This window comes from Mytilus edulis, chromosome 4 (genome assembly GCF_963676685.1).
Source record: "Mytilus edulis chromosome 4, xbMytEdul2.2, whole genome shotgun sequence".
NCBI classification, from domain to species: domain Eukaryota; kingdom Metazoa; phylum Mollusca; class Bivalvia; order Mytilida; family Mytilidae; genus Mytilus; species Mytilus edulis.
This window is the reverse complement of record NC_092347.1, coordinates 28,695,761-28,719,110: the sequence shown is the minus strand read 5'-3', so window position 1 is coordinate 28,719,110 and position 23,350 is coordinate 28,695,761. Positions and strand designations below refer to the sequence as shown.

Here is a 23,350-nt window from a genome sequence, read left to right as displayed (position 1 = left end):
TTATAAGAAAAGTAAGTAAGGTGGGTCTCATTGGAGTCTAAGGCAGCAACCATTTGATTTTCGGGGGGGGGGCTATGGTTTTTTTTGGAAAAAAAAGTTTGTTTCCAGTTTTTGGAGAAAAAAATAATTTGTTTTTGATTCTGAGAAAAAAAAATTGTTTGTTTCACCCTCAGCTGCCACTATATGTAATGCTAAAATTGAAAGAAAAAAATTGTTTTTGACTTGTCGCAAAAAAAATAGATTGTTTTTCGCCGCAGGCGAAAAAAAAAATTTGTCCAGAAAAAAAACCCATAGCCCCCCCCAGAAAATCAAATGGTTGCTGCCTAAGCATGACGCGGAATTGCCTATTTTTTGAAAGGGTGACACGTGAAAGTCAAATTATTGTGCTGTGAAAACGGGAAATGAAGTCTAGCGGGACACGGGAAATTGCAAAAAAGTGAGAATTGCTTACGTACACATTGTAAGCGGGATACAACAATCTGGCAAATCAGTAAGCGGGATCCGGGATCAGAAACCCCCAATGAGACCCCCAGTAAGTAACTAAGTAAAACTTTATTGGATTCGTCATATTGACAAACAGTACAAACATAAGCTTTAATGAGATTTTCACCGAATATAAAAACATATGCAAATAACAAATAACTGCATTAAAAATAGATAAATCTCCAGGTATGGACAAACTACACCCTAGGTAGTCCATATAATTATGACATCTTGAAAGGCTATTATTTTTTTTCTCTGACGCCTTACATCGACGCAGGAAAGCAAAAATTTAAAATAGCCTACTAAGACGTCGTAATTATTTGGACTACACCCTAGGCTGCTGAAAGAGATAGCTGGATCATTGGCAAAACTTTTTGTGTTTATGAGATCTCAACCCTCCTCCTTTACCTCTAGCCAATGTAGAAAAGTAAACGCATAACAATCCGCACATTGAAATTCAGTTCAGGAGAAGTCCGATTACGATGTCAGAAGATGTAACAAAAGAAAATAAATAAAATGACAATAATACATAAATAACAACAGACTACTAGCAGTTAACTGACATGCCAGCTCCAGACCTCAATTAAACTGATTGAAAGATTATTTCTTCATCATACGAATATCAGGCACAATCCCTCCTGTTAGGGGTTCAGTATCATACTATCATAAAATATATAGGAGAAGATCATAACCCGTGTCATGCCAACAACTGTTTTTTTTTTTTAAATAAATGTATTAGTTCCGATGCAAAGACCCTATAAGTGAATCAATATTAAAGCCAAAATATGTAATCTTTAATGACCTGACAACAGTATCGTATTATATATCCCTTCTTAATAAGTCTGTTTAAAGGTTTTGTAAGCTTTTGAGGTGAATACTGACATTTTGGTGCTTTGTAAAGAATATTATCATAAAAGATTGGATGTGAAATACCTGAACGTATAAAATGTCTATACCGATGATAAAATATAGTAAATGTTTTGACTAGTTTGTGATATCTAAAACCCTGGTGTAATAATTTTAAAGTAATACATTAATTTCTCTCGCTAAAATCTAATACGTTGTTACATACACGAGCAAATCGTACAAGTTGAGATACATGACCATTTTCATAAAAAATATATATTTGGAATTTTTTTCCAATAAATACATGAATGGGCAAACCATAATAACTACTTGTTTTTCATACAAACATATAGTGACTTTTTTTCCTGTGACTTTTTTTCCGTGACTTTTTTCCTACATTCAAACAAACATCAACATCTACCATGTGTTTGTCTGTAAACGATCCATCAGGTTTATTTACACGAATTTTTGCTAAAGCAGACAGTTAAACAGGTCTGTTCAGTGGGGGATCCAGAAATTTTCATAAGTGGGGGCCCACTGACTGACCTAAGAGGGTCCCGCTCCAGTCACGCTTCAATGATTCCCTATATAAGCAACCAAATTTTTTCCCGAAAAGGGGGGGCCCAGGCCCCCTGGCCCCCCCCTCTAAATCCGCCTCTGCTGTTTACCTTAAAAGTTCTATAAAAATAATACATTTGCTATTATGACTTGTGTATGCATGGAAATATAATGAAGATAACATTGATTTTTTGCTGTAAATTTAAAATACACAAAATCCTGAGGTATCCCAACAAAACACATGGCTATTTTGTAACAATGGATGGTAACGTACAGCCACTTTATAGTAAATCCTATTGGATGAGCTACCTCACACAATTATATAATATGCAAATTAAATATTGGATACGCAATTGTGTCAGCTCTCAAATTGATGGAAAAATGTAAACATTGGAACCTGCCATTTTGACGTAGGAAACAAACAAATTTTCAATCTTGGATTAAAGGACATTGCGGACATTGCCATCGTATCATGCATAACCAGTCATGTGCAAATATATCTTTTAATTTGTTTTATACACTTACTTATCTATCTTTTAGTTAATCTAATGTTTTAATTTACTACAGAACAGAACATTGTTATGAAGGAAGCCAAAGAAAAAAATATAGGTGGCGCTGTTTGTGGGTGTAAACAATCTGTCAGATTCAGGCGTTTGCCGTTCGACTGGCCAACTTATCAGCTGCTTATTAATAGACTACTGACGTATTTAATATGTATCGACGACAAACAATATTACTACAACTTTTGCCATTTGTGAAATGTAAACGACTCGTCTGCGATTAAATATTTCATACAATTGTTTTTTGACATCTCAACCAACAGCACAGGGATACTAATCTACATAGGGATTTCTATCAAGGACTACTTTCTATGTGCAACTTCAATACTTTTGGGCGATTTGACACTCATTTAAGGTTTTTCTGGTAATATTTTGTGTATTCCAGAATAAAAAGTATGAAAAAAGTGTTCAATTAGTTATAAATAACATTGTAGCCAGCCAGATAATAACAGTGGCACATATTTCAGCATTTATTGAGTAGAACACAAATCTAGGGCGCTCACATAAAGCAGCTTAACTGCTTAAAAATCTAAATACATGTTTAGATTCAGCATATCAATGAACCCCTAGAATTCTATTTTTGTTAAAATCAAACTAAGTTTAATTTTGGACCCTTTGGACCTTAATGTAGACCAATTTGAAAACGGGACCAAAAATTAAGAATCTACATACACAGTTAGATTCAACATATCAAAGAACCCCAATTATTCAATTTTTGATGAAATCAAACAAAAAGTTTAATTTTGGACCCTTTGGACCTCATGTTGACCAATTAAAAAAAGGGGCCCAAATTTCAAAAACATAATACACAATTAGATTCAGCATATAAAAGGAACCCCAAGAATTTAAGAATAAAACCCCATTGAAATTGGTCAAGGACTAAGCAATTTATTCAAAGTATTAGAAAAGTATATATATATATTGTTTTTGAAAGATCCATACATTTAAACACAAGTTATTGTCTGGAAACTAAAAAAATACTTATTTTGACCACTTTTGGGCCCCTTGTTCCTAAACTATTGGGACCATCACCCCCAAAATCAATCCCAACCTTCCTTTTGTGGTTTCACAGAGATCCATTCACTTAAACTAAATTTATTATCTAGAAACTAAGTGTCTTCGGACGACGCCAACAACAATGTGATACCAATATACGAAAGCAAAATGTTGCGGTCGTATAAAAATTGTAGCTGTTTCATAGTTTAAGGCACAAAATAGTTGACATTGAAGTCTTAGGAAGTAGATATAAATGTCTGGCCAATATTAAAGGTCATAAGATGGCTTGAATAAGAATGGATGATAAGTATCAGAATATTTGGTGATACAAGGTAATGAGACTAGCTGAAAATCTCATACTTTTCCAAGAATACTGAAAACTAAATGCAATCAATTATAAATAAATCAAAACAAACTTTACATATTATGTCATTTATTCAAATCAATCAACACATTTTGTGTTTTCACTCATACATTTTCCATATAAAATCTCTTGTATAAAAAATATCACTCTCTAATAAACATTTACATCAACTAGTCTATCAAACTGAAGATAAGACAGATGATCTTTCATCACTATGTAAAAAATAAATCATAAACACGATTGGTTTTTCCTACTAAACTAATATTTTAGAATAATTGAACATGCAGAAAGGTATTGCCTTCTTTGCTGATTGCAAACTGAGCTTCTAGTGCAATTAGACTCACAGAATAGACATATAATATCAGATCTAGCATGAGAAATAACTGGCTTATTGTAAATTCAAAAGAACTTAATGTGGTTCATTAAACATAAACAGTTTAAATAAAGTTGCATACATAAAAAACTTACATCTTAACGAAGCCGAAAATCTAACCTAATAAAAACAATTTGAATCAGTGACAGTCATGTACAACTCAACAACAAAAATCTGTACACGAAATATAGACTAGTCAGTAAATTACTATCAAAAGTAATTGAAAAACTGACATAGTCACCAACAAATCAAGCCAAGGTCAGGTGACACTTTATGGTTTTCACAGACCTAACTTATAAAAAGAACCATGAAAAATTAGGTGAAGGTCAGGTGATACTTAATGGATTTCACAGACCTATAAAGTGTAGTTAATCAATTTTTCTGCAGTATTCTGAAATTGAGTTAAAGGTCAAGTTAGACCCCACAGCAGGTGTATAGATCAACAATAGTTTACCCATTAACTAAAACTGATAAACCTTTTTCAGAAAAATTTAAAAGCATCAATAAATCATTAAAATTCAGGCAATGTTAACATAAATCTTTGTCAGACAGACAATAACATGATTATTTTAAAGTCAACCAATTATCTATTCTACCTGAAAATCAACATCCAAAATGGCTTCCCAAGGTAAGGAAGTGGCTGAGGAAATAGAATTGTGGGTAGACATTGTGACAATGAGGCCAGAAAAAAACAGTAATACTGATTTCTTTTCTAAAGTAGAGGAACCATGAAAATGATGTCAAGGATATCTGACATATGCTAATAAGGGAGATGTACATACAAGATATGTATAAAATAAAGGATTTTTAAGCTCTCATACAACTTAAAATAAAGATCTGTTCAAGCACAGGTAGGTATCTTTCCTGCATGCATAGCAACTCTTGATACAGGAAGTAACATCAACAATATATTGAATGTGTCCTCATTTTAGCCTGCAGAATATCTGATGAAATAAGAATGACAATAGTCCTCATATTAGAGCTTTCCGATGATAATCTGGTGGCGCCACAGTGTAATAGTCAACCTGATTGAATAATGATGATGTATTTCTATGCATATATCTGAAAAACAGAAAATTATTTTAAGTAAGGCAACTTCATGTATCTCTTACATGACTGCTTAATTTGATGCATTATTGTATTACATGTACTGTCAACATGGCAAATATACCTTAAATAAATTGTGAATGTGTCCATAGGGACACCGACGATTCCCTGCTTGCATATAACTTTATGAAGGGGCAAGAACTGTGAAAGTGATGCCGTCACAATTCAATATTGATATTTGTTTTGTGGTAATAAGCATTGTGTATAAGTTTCAAAACATTTGGTTGAGCAAACAAAATGGAAACAAAGTTCTTGGGATGTACAAACAGACAAGAATTACACTTACTGCCACCTCTGGTGATGGTGGGGTCATCAAAATGTTTACTACTGCAGTATGCTATTGTTCTCAATAAAACAGATTATTGCCAGATTGGTATTTTTTTAATATTCTACAAGGTTGTCTTTGATACTAGGTCAGTATGATCTAATGAGGTTTTTGTGTAATTTGTTTGTCAACTTTAGTACTCTGAGGACTTAGCCCACTGGGTAATTTACACTGATTTGAACAGGCTTTATTTCACTGGTTGACAACACAATTCAAGTGGCATATTTTGATTAAAGAAACTAGTATATCTAATAATGAACGTGACTGTTTCCTTATCTCAAAATAAAATGATCATTCATTGATTTTTCTACCCTTATGTATCACTAGTGTTTATGTTTGCTGGTCAACAGGAACATCAGATTCGTGTATAATATTGAAAGTAGATATCAAAGAATGATTGTGAATAAATCTATTCAAATTAGCCTAGCAATTCCAAAAGGATAGGAGTTGGTATGTGAACATTAACACTGGCCATGTGTTTTTGTTGTTAGTTAGAACTTTAGATCTTAGGTATGTGAACAACTTTATTATCTTACTTGAGGAAGTCCTGTATGTGAGTCAGTAAAAGTTGGATACTTTTTTCATCTAATGCTGTATATGCTAATGATCCACCCAGATTTACTAAAATGATAACAGAAATAACATGAAATTAAGCTGAAAAAGTGACATATAATACTGCTACACCACAAATGTAATAACTTAGAATATTGTAGGTCTGGTAGTAATAATTTGAAATAATCAATTGAGGAATTTTAATATGAGAATTTTCAACAAAGGATTGACAACAAGACATTTGAATGTGAGTAACCAAGAGTTAATCATCACAGATTAATTGCTTGTTAAATATTTTTCAATATTTGAATTTTTGGATTTATAGTTAGAGCTAATTTCCTACTGCATGTAAATCAAGACTTTGGTTACCTTGCTTGCTTTGTTAGTATATTGTGCAATTGTAATTGGGATAATGTCCAATCAAATTGAGATATAATATATACAGGTTAAACTATGCACATCTTCTTATATATATCTATATATTTTGTGTGAAGATTGCAATCTTAATTCTAAAGCTTGAGTCAACATTTATACAAACAAAGCAAGTAAGCCAACCAAAGTTTTACTCTACAAGCTTGAGGAAATTAGCTCTAATATTTCCAATTCAATGATTGATGTTTAATGTAAATAAAGTAGATATTTCAAGGGACCACATTCTATTTCTACAGGTTCTCATGTCTTCCTGATGCAACATCATTGACAGGATATTAACAGAGGCTTATGTTGTATGACATCAGAGCAGTGAAATTAGAGGATTTATTACAGTATGAAAATAATCATTTACATACATTTACCTTTGATAACAAAAATGATGTTTAATAACAGATTACTCTCAGACTATTAAAAAGATTATAAGATTAAAAAGATATATTCCTTTATACTTTGTATTCTGTATATAGTTATGTTCTATTGGCAACAAATTTAATGCTGTAAAATCAATAAACAGCAGTGAGCTACGCAATGAGCAAATGATATGCCCATTGTTTTTTTCAAATAAAGTTCAAACAGAAAAATCACCCTTTTTTAAAGAATAAAACCAAAATGACTTGGAAAAGTAAAATCTAACATTTATAAAAATCGAAAAGGAGCTCTTGTCAATAGGTATAAACATTTCACCAAAGTTTCATGCAAGTTTGTTAAAGCCATTTTGAGTTATTGTCCGACATGTTGATGATGGACAAACAGACAACAGTATACCATAATACGTCCCATAAACAGGTGTTTAAAAATGATATTTGAACAAGCATTTATATTTTGTTTTATTTATCTACACTGTTCTTTTGCACTATTACAATCTGAATAAAAAATAGACCTTATGATCGGAGCTGATTCTTATACTGTGCCTATATTCTGTAGAGGTCAAATACTGTTTATGCAACTGTTGTTCTTTGTACTTATTAATAAACAGCAACATCACTTACCAAAAAGTCGTAACAAGTGTATGGATCCATATATACTTGACATGGGCGTGTCTACATGATCTTTGAGTATCTGAAAACAGAAGGAATAACTCGTCATTATATTATATTTTTATTACATCAGTAAAGGTAAATACTGTGCCAGTCCTATCTATCTGGGACTTTAATAAAAATGTCTTCACTTTTAGCATGGGAGGAGTACTGGTGATCTCCATACAAATATCTTTTTTATTAATTAAGGGGGTTCGCGGGTCTAAATCATTTATATAGGATTTTTCTATATTTTTCTATAAATGAACTTTATCTTATAGTTAATAGAAAAATAAAATAAAAAAGTGGGGTTACCGTTCATTTGCGCTCACAATTTGCTTTCGAAAGAAGCATACATTTTTGTAAAGGCGTTTTTTTTCTGTTGAAGTAATAGGAGAAATTAAGGTAATATCGAAATAAAAAAAAGAAATTTATTACAGAAATCGCTAAAATTGTACAAATTTAGTTTAAGTACAGCTTATATGGAAATTATATTAAAAAAGATAGGTCACCGATGAGTTGTAAAAGATATTTCAATTTAGCCCAAAAATGGCATTTTTCCACCAAAGGGAGATAATTTGGAACTTTTTCAATGATGTATACATTTTGAAAGTCATCTGGGGCCAACACGAATTGATTGTTTTGAATCATTTTTGTACCATAACAACTACAAAAGGAAATAAATAAAATTTGTAATGAAAAACAAATGTTTGATTTTTTTCTGAATTTTTTATACCCTTGAGCCTCCTTAAATCAGATTGTGTGAGTTCTTTTGTATCTAATCTTAACTTAGAATAACAAGAATGTGTCCCAAGTAAAGGGATGCTTTAAATGTGGCATAAAAATGCAGTCACTAAAAATTTGTATAAAAAAAATAATGAAGTGATTACCAGTGAGACAACTATTGTCCATCAGACACCAAAGGAGTTATGATAGGACAAGGACATAAACAACTATCTGCCACTGTGTATGTTAAAATATGCCGCAACTGTGCTAAAGGAACAAAATTCTAACTTGATCTCTAACATGTTATGATTTTAACTATATAACAAATATCAAGTCAATATCGTCAAGCATTACGAAAAAAAGTGTTGAAAACTGATTATTTAACTGAATTTTCTAAAACCAAGGACCATAACTCTGCACAAAATCACCAGTCCAGAAGTGCAAATCTGCAGAACTTCATCCATAGGGGACTTAAAACCATACATTGTCTCGAAATATAAATTTTATTTGTACTAAACTCAAAACAGGTAGAAATGCTCTGCAAAGCCTCGTTTTCTACCAGTTTCTAAGCCTTGTGCAAATAAAATTTATATTTCAAGACTATGTACAGTTATTCTATATGTAAACATGACATTTACAAATCACAAACTTTAATTTTCATAAACACCCAAAATGAATAACTGAAGAAACTTTATATCTCTGCATTGATGTCTTTTCACAAAAAATTGAATTAAAACACGTTTATTTTCTTTTTTCTAAACTAAGGTCATAAATTAAGCATTGCTTACCTCTCCATACTGTGGTCTTTCAAATTTGTATAATAACTGTGTTCCTAGCATGATATTGAAATATTCTCTGATACCTTGTGTGATCTCTATTATGGCATCTCTGGAGAAGAGAAAAATAAACCTAACTAATGATATCAATATTGAAATATTCTCTGATACCTTGTGTAATCTATATTATGGCATCTCTGGAGAAGAGAAAGATAAAATTAATTAAACTAGAATTATTTTTATGTCTTTGTGTGTTAAATACCCGTGCTATATTTGTTTTCAAATAATATAAATCTCAAAAATATCCCAGTACAATACATTCATAACAATAGAACTATTTCATTGTTAAAATGTTGCATAAATTTGTGATTTAGCCTTTTGAAAATCTTCTTTAATACATTAGATATATATTGATTGTGGAAAGTGTATTGAGGTCTGTTTGGTACTTACTTGTTTGGATTATTTCCCTTTGTCTTTGTCTTGACATACTCATCAAGGATATCATCAACTGTTGTTTTACATGGTAAGGAGACAAGCTACAATTAAAACATGATTGAATTGACATACAGCTGGTATTGAATGTTCCCACTGATGGTTACAGCTCTTTTCATAATGCTAGCAAGACAAATGTTTGATGGACTTGATTGTTTTGTTTGTATAAATGTTTGCTCAAGCATTGACATCGGCAAACAGTATAAGTAGGCAGTTTAACCTGTGTACAGGTAAATTTGATTATTTGATAATGTCCAATCAAATTTATATATACGGTAATGTTTTCAAGTTTAGATCTGCCTTTTTATGTTGTTTTCAGATGTCAATCTTAGTTACAATGCTTGAGCAAACATTGATACATGTACAAACAAAGCAAGAAGTCGAACAAACCTTTGTCTTGCTAGCATTATGAAAAGAGCTGTGAACCTTATTATCACATATATAGTACTGATATGTACGTTTTTGCATGGCCAATAATAGCTGGAAGTCAAGGTTGGTTATCAGTCCTCGAAAACCCATATCGTGCCCCTGAGTTTGACTTCCGGTAACCTGTCAATCAAATACTATTTGTAACCCAACAACCAGTTGTCCAATTCATCTGAAATTTCAGGGCAGATAGATATTGACTTTATAAACAATTTAACACAGTGTCAGATTTCCCCCGAAATGCTTTGGTTTCAGAGTTATTAGCCAAAATCTACACTTTACCCCTATATTCTATTTTTAGCCATGGCGGCCATCTTGATTGGTTGACTGGGTCACCACACACATTTTTTTAACAAGATACCCTAATAATGATTGTGGCTAAGTTTGGTTAAATTTGACCCAGTAGTTTCAGAGGAGAAGATTTTTGTAAAAGATTACAAAAATTTACGAAAAAATTGGTAAAAAATGACTATAAAGGGCAATAACTCCTTAAGGGGTCAACTGACGATTTTGGTCATGTTGACTTATTTGTAGATCTTACTTTGCTGAACACTATTGCTTCTTACAGTTTATCTCTATCTATAAAAATATTCAAGATTACAACCAAAAACAGCAAAATTTCCTTCGGGCCAGGTGAGCTAAAAAGTGGCCTTCACACAATTTCTTATAACGGAGAATACCCATTTCAATTTATGACTTTTCAACTTAAAGGACTTTAACCAGATTATACTGAGCCCTCCCTAATTCTATAGGACATCCCTAATGTCTAACAGACTGTTGCTATGACTATACCAGTATTTACCTGTTTCTGTCTTGTTATTAAATCCCAATCATCCACAAGTAATGGCTTCATTTCATCTGGCATTTTTATCTTTACTTCAATTTTTGTCATATAAGATTCCTCCTATTAAAAAATAAAAAGCAATTTATTTACACTGAAAATATTCTGTTCATGATATTTATACATTTCAAATTAAAAATTTAATTTCAATTTTACCCAACTTGAATGATATCATCAAAATATCAACAAAAACATGCCAATTGTTGCAGGTTTTCCCTTTCTGAGTTTGGTTATTAATTTAATACTAATAAAAGTACATGAAAACAAAGTAATTATGGTGTAAAAGAATTTACAAGAAATCTGGTGAATGATACACAAATTTGAAGATTTCATTTACACAACTTTGCATAAAACAATGGACTTCATTTAAGGAAAATGAAAACTTAGTATAGTGAAACAGCAAAATTTCACACTGAAAATAAGTTGATTTGAATACAAAGTTGCACAGTTTGTTTATGAATCAAGATACTTATGAGAACAGGACCTAACAGCTGCAGCCCCTATTTTTATGATGGTCTTAGTCAAACCTCACATAATTTTTCATTGACAGTTCTTTAACATTTTTCATAAAATCCAAAGCGAGCATGACAACTGTTATTATCAATAAAATTATCATTTCCAAGGGTCATAACTCAAGTTAAATTATTTGATATTTGCTGATTATTGATCTCATCCTAGGCATTGCCGATATAAATTTCATAAAAATTTGACTATAAATGTAGGAGTGAAAGTGTCTACAATGCAGATTTTCCTATAATTTCCATGTCAGCCAAGTATACAATAATTACCGTTTCTATAGTAGGTTCAGCCCTAGCTCTCTTCCTCTTCTGATCTACAGTTGTAGGGGTTGATGTGATACTAGTATGACTAGTTGTACTGTCTTGTGATGATGCCTATAATTTAATATGTCAAAGGAATTTATGTAAGGAAACTTGTCCGACTCTTATTGTTCTAAAATTTAAGCTATATGCCAAATACAGTCAAATATCTTTTGATCAGTCACTTGTAACAGGTCGAGAACTCTAGATTTTCTGACGTCAGAATATATTTGCATAGTAATTTCCAAAACACAAGGCCAATATGGCCTTGAAAAACTGACCAATCGACTCAATGAACTACAATGCATTGTGGGCTACTACGAGTAAACTACTACTTAAAACACGTGGAATTAGTGGGAAAACAGTCAATTAATATATTGTCTGGGACTCTCATTACCAAAGTTTTTATTCTGCAAATATATTTAATGTAAAATATATAACGTAATCTTCAATTTGCATGCTCAGATTAAAACAATATTGTTTATTGGCTTCACGATTCGACTTTCTTTTTCGCCTTGCAAAAGTAGTTAAACCGGTTTTGTGCATTGTTTTGAATTGAACCTGCATTAATTTTACGACATGACACAGTGAAATATCCAATGAAGTGACCACAGTCCAGTAAGAAAATCATTTGAGCTCTTTTAAACCTGTATAATGTCATTGCAAAATCATTTCTGCCTAGAAAAACACGAAACTTTCATTGAAACACTTCTTTCTGTACTGAATGTGTATTTTTTTTTTATCAGGACCAGAACTAATAGTAAGAACATCATAATATTCAGTATGCTAAAAAGAAGTGTTATGAAAGCGGCAGGGGCGGGTCCAGCCATTTTAAAAGGGGGGTCCTAACCCTGGACAAAAGGGGAGGGGGTTCCAACTACATGTCCCCATCCAAATGCACAGATCGTCCCAAAAAAGGGGGTCCATCCCCCGGAACCCCCGCCCCCCTGGATCCGCCGCTGAGCGGGTACGGTATATAGCTCAATTCATTTGTTATAGATTCATCCATCGATAATATCCGTTTGTTGCTAATTTTATCAAAAAATATACCTCAGAGGTTTTTTTATCGTTCGGCTGCTGTCCTGTTGACATATGTAAAATATCTCCAATATTCAAAGTCTCTGGATCATAGTGAGTGCCATATTACTTATTATTTTTTTCTTCTAAAACGTGCTTTGTATATAGAAATAAGAAGATGAGGTATGAGTGCCAATTGAGACATCTTTCCAACAAAGACATAATTTAGTAGAGTAAGCAGTCATAGGTCCAATGCTGAAAAGTAAGCTATTAATGACCCAAAAATTACTTGTGTAAAACAATCCAAACACAAAAAACACAAAAAACAAAACAAAAAAACGGCCCAATTAAATATATAAAAGGACAAGAAATCTATCCCATCAAAAAAATACATTGTATAGGAGCCTGTATTTCAGTGGTTGTCGTTTGTTTATGTGTTACATATTTGTTTTTCGTTCATTTTTTTTATATAATTAAGGCCGTTAGTTTTCTCGTTTGAACTGTTTTACATTGTCATATCGGGGACTTTTATAGCTGACTATGTGGTATGGGCTTTGCTCATTGTTGAAGGCCGTACGGTGATCTATAAATGTTCATTTCTGTGTCAGTTTGGTCTCTTGTGGACAGCTGTCTCATTGGCAATCATACCACATTTTCTTTTTTATTATAGATCCAACGCTGCAATTTTCACAAAATATATCAAATTTTCTACCTTGTCGCACATACATATGGATAAAACCATTACAGCTTATTTCCTAATGCATGTGGAGCAAAACTTTGGTTAGCTTGCTTGCTTTGTTTGTATATTGTACAAAATATAAAATATACAAGTTAAACTATGCCTATATATATATATTGTTTAAAGATGTCAATCTTATTTTCAAAGCTTGCATAAACAACTATACAAACAAAGCAAGCAAGCCAACCAAAGTTTTACTTTGCAGGTTTAAGAAATCAGCTGTAATGATTTTATTCAGTTTGGCAAATGTCCGAGCCCGTTAAAAAAAGAACAAACTGAAACTACAGTTGCTGACTTCACTACCTTAAAAAAAAGGGAACAGTTTGGAAGTCCCATATACTGAAATGTGACCAACAAAAATACTTATAGATTTTGTTAACACTGCCATGTATGTAAATATTGCTTCGCCTTTTTTACGAACACAAAATTCCAGGATCCCACATTTGCCTTTAATTATCTATACGGACATTGCTGTACTCTTGAATATCAGCACCGGCTGTTATTGACGGCTTACTTTACACCAGTAAGTTTGTCTCATGGGTAATTGTGTTTTTTCGCTGTTATTTCGTTGCTTCTGGTGGACAAACACATGAAATCTCTGTGACATCATCAAACATGTTAATGGCTATATATCGGGTAATTCAAACCCTTTTTTCTTCGCATAGAAACAACTCTTCGTTAATCTGAGCATGGAAGTAATACTTTATATCACGAACTATAAATGAGGATACACAAAATGAAAAACTAAGCGAAATTGTGAATCCCGCATTGCACGAAAAAATGTGTTGTATTTCAGTAAATAACACATGTTCTTGGTTGATTGTAAACACGTAGTAGTCCATCATGCATTGTGATTCATTTAGTGGATTGGTCAAAAACCTAGGTCAAAATAAATTGCGTCACATGTAAATAAACAATTACATGTGCGAGAACATAAGTATGCTAATTTATGCATTTCCATATAAGGTAGTGGTCCCGACCTGTGTAAGCATAACAAAAGTGGCCTTTCAGGGAAGGCCCTTTAAACTAGGATATTTGTGGGTAATCTTTGTATATTTTTATGCCCATTATATTTTTTACATGCCAGACCCAAGTCAGGAATCTGTAATATGATGGTTGTCCTTGGCTACTGTTTGACATTTTTTTTTTTACCACATATCAGGCCATCAGTTATCTCTTATGAATTGTTTCACATTTTGTCAAATAATGTCCTTAATAACTTACTATATGGTATAGGTTTGCTCATTGTTGAAGCAATAGTTTGCCTAAAGTTATTAACATCATCTGCATTTGGTCTCTGGTGAATAATTGTCTTACTGGCAATCATACCACATCTTCTTATTTTTATTTCTATATTTTAAAATTATTTAGAGTGTAGTGGAAATTCATAAAATTTATTAATATATATAAAACTGACCACTGATGAGACTGATAATGTATCTACTGGTGTATCTACCCTCCCTCGTTTACGTTTGGTTTCTGCAGTAGAATCTTGTGAGGAAACTGGTGTTGAAGTAGTACTTTCCTTCCCTGGAATGATAACAGCATTATATATAATCCTATACAAGTAGTGTCAGAATTCATTTTCAATCACCTACCATCAATTTAGAGTCAAAAGATCACCCTGAAAATACCTTTTCATACTGTTTATTACCAAGTAAGATGTGGATAGAAGATAGAGTTCAATAATGCTGGCTTCGCTTGCATGGTTAAATTTTGTACTTTCTATTCTACAGTAAGCTTAAGTTTTGCTGGTCTCTTAATGTACTATTTATTCTACAGAATATGTTACTGTTCTCTGTGTATATTTTCTTTCTACAGAGTATATGTAATTGGTCTACTTTTTCCACAGTTTGTGTAACTTGTCTCATGTTTATAGTGTGTGTAACTGGTCCCTTTTTTGTACAGCGCACAGTGTTTGTTACTAGCCACTTATTCTACATTGTCTGTAACGGGTCTCCTTATTTACAGTGTGTGTAGTTGTTCTCCCCTTACCTTTTTCTTCTTTATCTTTCTTTGTTTTGTCTGGTGTTTGTAGCTGGTCTTTAGGTGTCTCTTTGGCTTTCTCCTTCTTCAGCTTCTCTACAGTAGGTGTAGCTGGTCTCTCCTTATCTCCCTTTTCTTTCTCAACTTTTTCTTTTTCTTTCGGTTTTTCTTTTTCTTTTGGTTTGTCTTTTTCCTTGTCTTTGTCCTTGTCCTTGTCCTTATCTTTGTCTTTATCTTTGTCCTTATCTTTCTTGTCTTTATCTTGTTTATCAGCTTTTTCCTTTTCTCGTTCAGCTTTTCTAGCAGCTGCTTTTGCTTTTTTCTGACTTCTACAAAAGGAAACCAAAACATATTCAAATTTACAATTAATGACTTATAAGTGTTTGCCTACATGTGGGAGTTTACATAAAAATAGTGAAACTAATTATACCTTAGAAGCCAAGATGATAAAAGCAAGATGAGGTTTAATACACAAATTTTAAGAAAGAACTATGAAAATTATGGCTAGGGCTGAAATTAAAGGAAGCATATTTTGAGATAACTCAGATTCTCTCAAGAGACTATACTATACACATGGAAAAAAGTATTGCAACACCTTGATTTTTCAAACTTTGAAAAATCAACCTCTTATTTTGGATAGAATTTGATAAAATATTTGAAAAAATTAAATTGAAACATAGTTAATGATAACATTGGCATTAAAACGAATAAAAAATGTATGAAAAAATTGTTTTATCTAACCACAATTTTGATAACAAAATGAAGTATTTTTTTTACAAAAAATGCATTTTACAACTTTTACTGTAGTCGAACTTTACAATGTCAGACATTTCAAAATTAATCTTAGGATGATTGTTGACATCATGGTTGATCGTTATACACCTAAATTTGTACTTGGTGCAGCCTCCATTCAAACTGATAACCACCTCTTAACATCTTCTGATTCCTGCCACCAGTCGACTTATTTTTTGGTGAGGTTTTAGAGTCTCCTATATGGTAACCAATCTCTTATTAGGATTGTATTGTTTGTCATGGGTTTCCTTCTGACCAACCTTCATTATGCTTGATTTTCTCTAGCAGATGTTAAAGGGGGTCTTCTTGATCTCGGAAGGTCTTTAACATCTTTTGTTGCCTGATTTTTTTTTCTCAAAACAACTTATAGTGGAATGGTGATGACCAACAATACGTGCAATTTTCACAGCGACATACCTGCTTCTCTCATGCTGATAAACTGCCATCTTGCTGCAGTTAAGAGTTGTGGAGGACCCATTACAAGGTGTCAATCACATAACTTTATAAACTTGGTTATTTAAAGTGTTGAAAACAATGAGGATAAAAAACATCTATTTTATTGTTTACGAGTACAGTAGCTGCATGTGCAGATAAGAACTTATCGAATTGATATTTATTGATTAAACTCAGGTGAGATTTAAATCATGTTTAACTTGTTCTATTTCAACAAATTATATCACAAAAAAATAAAGAGTGTTTTTTAATTTGAATTTCAATTCGTTGTTGCAATACATTTTTCCATGTGTATATATACTACATGTACTGTCCAAATCAGCTTCAGTTTTAAGGGCATTACAGAAAAAAAACATTTTGATTACATGTATAATACTATCTTAAACTCAAATGTTATAATAAAACCTACTGGTGCGCTTTTTGTAGTTCCTTCTGTTTTTGATGTCCAGCTTCATTGCACTTCAATACTCTAGTTTCTGGTACCCATTCGTCCCAACTACAAAATATTATGCATTAAAAAGCTTTCAAAAATAAACAATAAATTTCATTTCATGAAATACAAATGAGTTGATGAAAATTGTTCATTAACTCCATAAAGTACTTATGCTACCCTTTGTCAAATTTTAATTGAATTCCTCTTCTGTTTATAAAGTTAACTTCATTTTCAATTCAATTAAATATATTTTGCCCAACTTTTACTAACATATTAGAATTCTTCATCTTCCAGTAGTATTCTTTTTCTTTCTGTTACAATCTCAATACATACATGACATACATTTCATTACAGAAAAATAACCTTTTTGTGTTAAAAGGTCGTCTTCTCAGGAATTTTATTTGTTACTGTGTGTCTTATAGTTTGTTTATAATGATTAAATTGTAAATGAAATAAGGTACTTACTTTTTATTCCAACCATTGTAGTGTATGAAGTATCTCACTATTTTGTCTTTTACTTCTGCTTTAACACACTGAAAAAAAGCAAATTAATTAAGAAAAGTGACTTCAAATTTTAAATATAAAACTAGCTTGTATGATTATCATTTCATTTTTAAATGTTACCTTTGCAGAAAACAAATCTATTAATACAACAGAAGATGGTATGTTTAGTGTCTAATTAAGCCAAAACTATTTCAGGGTGTCAACGTATATTTGTTCCCAATAATATTTGTTCCTGAGGGAAACAATATCATAATAATATTTGTTCTGCGGAAATTGTGTCATGGAATACTTTTTCCATCTGTATTATATTTGTTCCACTGATATTAGGAACTTATCTTATATGTTGATGAGTATAAGAAATGTTCCTATTATGCTTAAGTTTAGTTTATTATGCCTGATTGATTGTTATATAATTCAAAACAGATTTTAAATGTTGATTGTATTCTAAATCAAAACCGGTTTCAATACTAATTATATGATTATTATGTAAAATGAAAAGTGTTAATGAGTTGGATATATTCACCTGTACACAATACCTGAATGTATACTGAAACAGAGGCTGATGAGTATGAGAAAATATTTATGTTCTTAAATGATGGAACATATGTTGAAGGTAACTAAATATGTTAACAAGTTCAGCTGTGAAATATAAATGTTAATTCTAATGAGAAAAATATCATTCAAAGGTAAAATATGCATACTAGTAATTGTGGATAATTCAGAAATATATCTTCAAGATTGGGACAATTCTTTTCCATATTCACGATACCTGTTCTTATAATAATTGTAAATACCAATTTTCCAATCCGGCATTAGTTATGGATAAAATATAGTAATATTTTTTGGTCGGAAAAGATATTATATAATATTTTTTCCGTACGGAATATATATTACATAATATTTTTTCTAATCGGAATATATATTACATAATATTTTTTCCAATCGGAATAAATATAACATAAGATTTTATCATTTTTTTCATTTTAATGAGTGATATGTCAAAATGATAAAAGTCAAAATGTTATACCAGTCATAAGATAAAAATTCCACCATAATACTTATTCCAAAGATAATTTATTATGTAATAAAACTTCCTATTGGAATATATTTTATGTGATAAAAATTCCGAGGCATCGGTCATTTTATTATGTTGATTGAATAAATATCACATAACAATAATTCCAATTGGAACTTTTGTTACATAATAAATTATCTTTGGAATAAATGTTATGACAGAACTTATATTCTGTGACATGGGGAGAGTGTAGAACCAATACTAAAATAATAAGAACACATTACTCTGAATGTGCTGCCAATCACAGAAATCTTACAGCAAATGTATACACATTAGTTTGTGCATCATAACTAAATAGCATAAGAAGAGAAATATAGATTCCACTGTTGTAACAAGTATGTTACGATATTTCTCCCCTCAAAACTGATAAAAACTGATAAACTAACAAATGTAAAGATTTCAATAAAATATGTAAACCTTAAAAAAAAAAAAAAACTGATAAATTCTAATATTAACAGGAGGCTTAAACTTGTTCCTTTTTCAAATATTTGCAGAAAACTGTGTTCTTTATATGTGACATCATTAAGCATGGTTGCCTTTTTTCGTGTTGTCACAATAGAAAATTCAGAAGAAACCAAGAAAATTTGACTTCACAATTAAATTTCGACCAATCATTTGCAGAGAAGAAATACTTTTCTCACAACGAACATGAAATGTGAATATAGCACAAAAATTAGAGAAATACAGATACATACCTTTGCTTCATATAATAAAGGTCCATGGAAGCAAAGAACTTTCTCTCCTGTAAAAAATATTATATTTGTTACTTTCATGTTTACTAATATTTCACCAAATCATCAACATGCATGTTCAATATTAAATTAATGATCCATTAAGTGGCTACTATGTATAAAAATAACTACAAAAGATTCTGACTCTTTAAGAAACAATTTGAAAAAATGGAAAACAAGACAGTGTCCATAGTCATGATAGAACTACATGTACAAAGATGCCCAACTCACACTCTCTTTTTCTATGTTCAGTGGACCCTGAAATTGGGATCAAAACTCTAATTTGGCATTAAAATAAGAAAGATCATATTTTAGTGAGCTTGTGTACTAAGTTGTTTTTTTTTTTTTGTGTACTAAGTTTCAAGTTGAATGGACTTTTGGACTTTAAGGTTCATCATGACAAACAGACGAACATGGCTGTATTTACATGCCAAAAACTACTCTTAGTACAGACTTACCTGTGAAGTTGGAAAAGTTTTAATGCCTAGCATCCACTAGATAAATGCATTTTATGTTGCAGAAAGATAAAATCTCTTTTGGATTTTGATGGGCATTTTTTTCCTTCATGCATAAGGTGTGAAAATTAACTAAGTTCAAAGTGGTACAACTTTGAGATGCTCCCTCAGGTAAAAAACCGGTTTGTATTGTTTTGATTGTCCTTAATTGACATGGACAAGAGGTATCTTCACAACTACAGGTGAGTTAAAGAGTTTATCTGAGTCAGTGAGTGGACAGTATCAAAGTAATTCAGATGTTTGTTTATTTTTACACCTTCTGCAGAAAGGAAAAAAAATGCCCATCAAAAACCAAGAAAGATGTTATCTTTCTTAAACATAAAATGAATTTAACTTTTATATATCTAGTGGATGCTAGGCCTTAAAACTTTCCAAACAGCACAGGTAAGTCTGTACACAGAGTAGTTTTTGAGGTGAAAATACAGCCACATTTGTCCACTTGTTATGATGAACCTTAACTTCATCAAAAACTACCTTGACCAGAAACTTTAACTTAAGCGGGACAGACGGACAATGAACGAAAGCACAGACCAAAAAACATGATGCCCCTCTACTTTTGTAGATGAGGCATAAAAACAAGTATGACAGACATAAAACAAAGACAACAGCTGAACTAAAGGCTCCTGACTTCGGTCAGACACACAAAGAATGTGGATGGGTCAAAACCGGTAGAATAAAATCTTATGGTTTCGATTACAAATAACTCTGTTCCTGTTCTATTGACAGACCCAGCCAAGTGCAAGTCCTATATGGTTTCAAGCAAAGGTGCATCTCTGATTTCCAAATGGAATAATGAAAACAGTACAATACACCTTTAATTGTTGCACCAATTAACATGATTAACCCAAGACCTGTGCCTGTTGAACTATTGATGTCATACAACAATCATTTTTTCTTTGTGGTGTCAGATACTTTCTATTATAATGCCAAAATTATAAGGGAACCTTTGAAAAGTCCAGTAATAGCAGACAAATACTAAAATAGTGAAATGCACAATTTACAAATGTCGAAATGGATTTTAAAATATATGTTCCTTCCACATCTTTCACTTGTAAAATCTTCCTGGAATAAGTCATTTATAGCTAAACAGATAAATATTCTAGAGGACATGTAAAAGGGGGAAAAGGGGGGTAATTTTTCTGGATTGTTTGCACAGGCACTTGTTTCTGGCAATGTTATTTTTCGTACGGGTGTGGAAAGTAAACCGCACATAGATAGAAACAAGTGCCTGTGACTTTTTGGTGTAAGCGAGATAAATTTGTTGTGTTTGTATAATTTTTGGAATTGTAACAAAACAAAAATCTATCGCAGCGAAAAGACAGGATGCATGTCTATTTATAAATGTCAGATTCATATAATTACTTAATTATTGCATCAACTACCTTCTTGGAACTTATATTTAGGCGGCATTTCGTTTATCCAAGCTTAGATAGTTTAGGGAAAATGTTTGCACATGTGTTTACGTCATCAATTTGTGTGTGAAATAATTTGAGACTGTCTAAAACACGGAAGTAAAAAAAGACGGAAATAAAAATTGATACAGTATTCTAAGTTATTTCTCAAAAATAGCTCAAAATAGATTTAAAATTGAAACGGATTTAAAAAGTTGAACAGAATGGTCTACAGTTTAAAACATTTATTTTTTTTAATTTTTAATTGCATTTTGACCAAAAATTGTTTTGGTCAAAATGCAATTAAAAATTAAAAAAAATATATCCGGCAACTTTGAAGATCTTTGAACACAATTTCACGAGAAAGTATACAAGAGAGTCTTGAGACCTTTGATATCTGTATTCTTTAAGTCATTATGTACATTTTCTCTATTCTTGCTTTATTTTGACCATAGTCTATTTTCTTTATATTTTAGCGCCAAATTATTCTCTATTCTTCATTTGATCTTCCCTTTTTTTTTATTCAATTTTGTATTTTTCTCCTTTTAAAATATTCTGCAAATTTTCCCAGTGTTCTCATTGGTTAAACATGGATACAATGATATGTTTCAACATATTTTAGATGTCGTCTAATTAACCACAGAGATGATCTCCGAAGACTGCCGACGGCCGTTATAAAACCTGATAGGAATATAAATAGATAGCGACCATGTGCAATTGGATTTTCTAGCGGTCTGTTATATTTCATACGGAGATTAAAAAGTATGCCATTCACCGCTTTACTTGAATAAGAGGAGGTTTTTTTTGTGGTTTGAATTAGTCAGTATAATGGTTCATCCTTATTTAACACTCAATGTTAACAAAATGGTTAACAATATTCTATTCCTTTGCAATAGCTCAGAATACAAGTGTTGCCAATCTTTAGCAGAGATGTTTGATTAAAGATCACATACCCGGTAATTACGGATTCAATGATGTCGAATTAATCACTTAAATTGTACGTGAATAATCAATCAGCGATATGATCCAGTCCTACTTTTCTTTGCCTGACCAAATTGAACCAAATTGGCTGCAATTCTAAAAGCGAATTATCACTCGCTATTTCACTTTCATTACAGTTAAAATAATAGAGCATGCAAACCAAGAATATAAATGCCTTGCTTGCCAACTTTTTTTTTTTTTGCTCAGACATCTATAATACTAAAATTACGAGGTCCAATTTGTCAGCCGTCATCACGTAAAAACGACGAATCAAAGAATTCAACTTTATATACAACTAATAAAGTACAAATGTGTAGTTTAAAAATTACGCCACTCCAGGCCCTTTTGTTTTCCAAGTAATTAATATTGCCAATAATTAGGAAGTTCCGGGTCGATTCCGATACCGATACCAATAGTATAATCAAATGTTACCTATTACCTTATCTGTACGTTACGCATCTGACAGGCGCACCACCAAACGGTGTATTCAGGATTAATATGCTTTATACACGGGTCATAATCACAGGGTTGACACTACTAAATTGTCAAATTGTTACCTATTGTAGTATTTTAATCCGTAAGACTTTCTAAGATAACAATACGAATACTAAAAATCTGGACTAAAAATAAGTTTCAATTTGTTAGCGGGCATGACGTAAAACAGCGAATCAAAGAGTTCAACTTTATTTATAACTAATATAGGACAATGCTGAAGATTAAAAAATACTCCATACCAGGACCTTTTGTTTTCCAAATAATTAATATTACCCATAATTAATAAGTTCCAGTTCGACGGGTTCAAACAGAAAGATTTGAAAGCAGAGAAAATTGTGTATCTTATAATCGGCATGACTTTATCAGATGCCAGTACTAATACAAAGATAAGGCTTGCGCATAGTTATATACTTTAATTCAGTCACGGACCCGCGATATCACGGGTGTGTTCTAGTTGTAATTAAGATTAACACCTAAATTCAATGGGTAGCCAGGTGGAGTATATATAACAGTCTGTTTACTATACACAAAGGTTTTATTGGTCAAT

General features: G+C 31.8%; 1 protein-coding gene across 1 annotated transcript; it reads right to left on the bottom strand.

Moving 5' to 3' along the window:
• Positions 1-3,859: 3,859 nt before the first annotated feature.
• LOC139519347 (mortality factor 4-like protein 1) lies at positions 3,860-21,433 on the bottom strand. The gene is made up of 13 exons (XM_071311346.1): positions 21,319-21,433; positions 19,386-19,432; positions 17,577-17,644; positions 17,088-17,174; positions 15,443-15,762; positions 14,865-14,977; positions 11,662-11,766; positions 10,835-10,936; positions 9,565-9,650; positions 9,127-9,226; positions 7,586-7,655; positions 6,149-6,233; positions 3,860-5,242 (listed from the first exon to the last, which is right to left on the bottom strand). The coding sequence occupies exons 1-13, from the start codon at positions 21,344-21,346 to the stop codon at positions 5,152-5,154; spliced, it is 1,302 nt and encodes a 433-aa protein (XP_071167447.1). The 5' UTR covers positions 21,347-21,433; the 3' UTR covers positions 3,860-5,151.
• Positions 21,434-23,350: the final 1,917 nt, after the last annotated feature.

Coding starts and splice junctions, on each gene's coding strand:
- LOC139519347 (XM_071311346.1), bottom strand. CDS start 21,346: ATGCCGCCTAAATATAAGTTCCAAGAAG. Junction 9,651..10,834: donor TAATAACAAGACAGAAACAG/GTAAATACTGGT, acceptor TTTTAATTGTAG/CTTGTCTCCTTACCATGTAA. Junction 7,656..9,126: donor AAAGACCACAGTATGGAGAG/GTAAGCAATGCT, acceptor TTCTGTTTTCAG/ATACTCAAAGATCATGTAGA.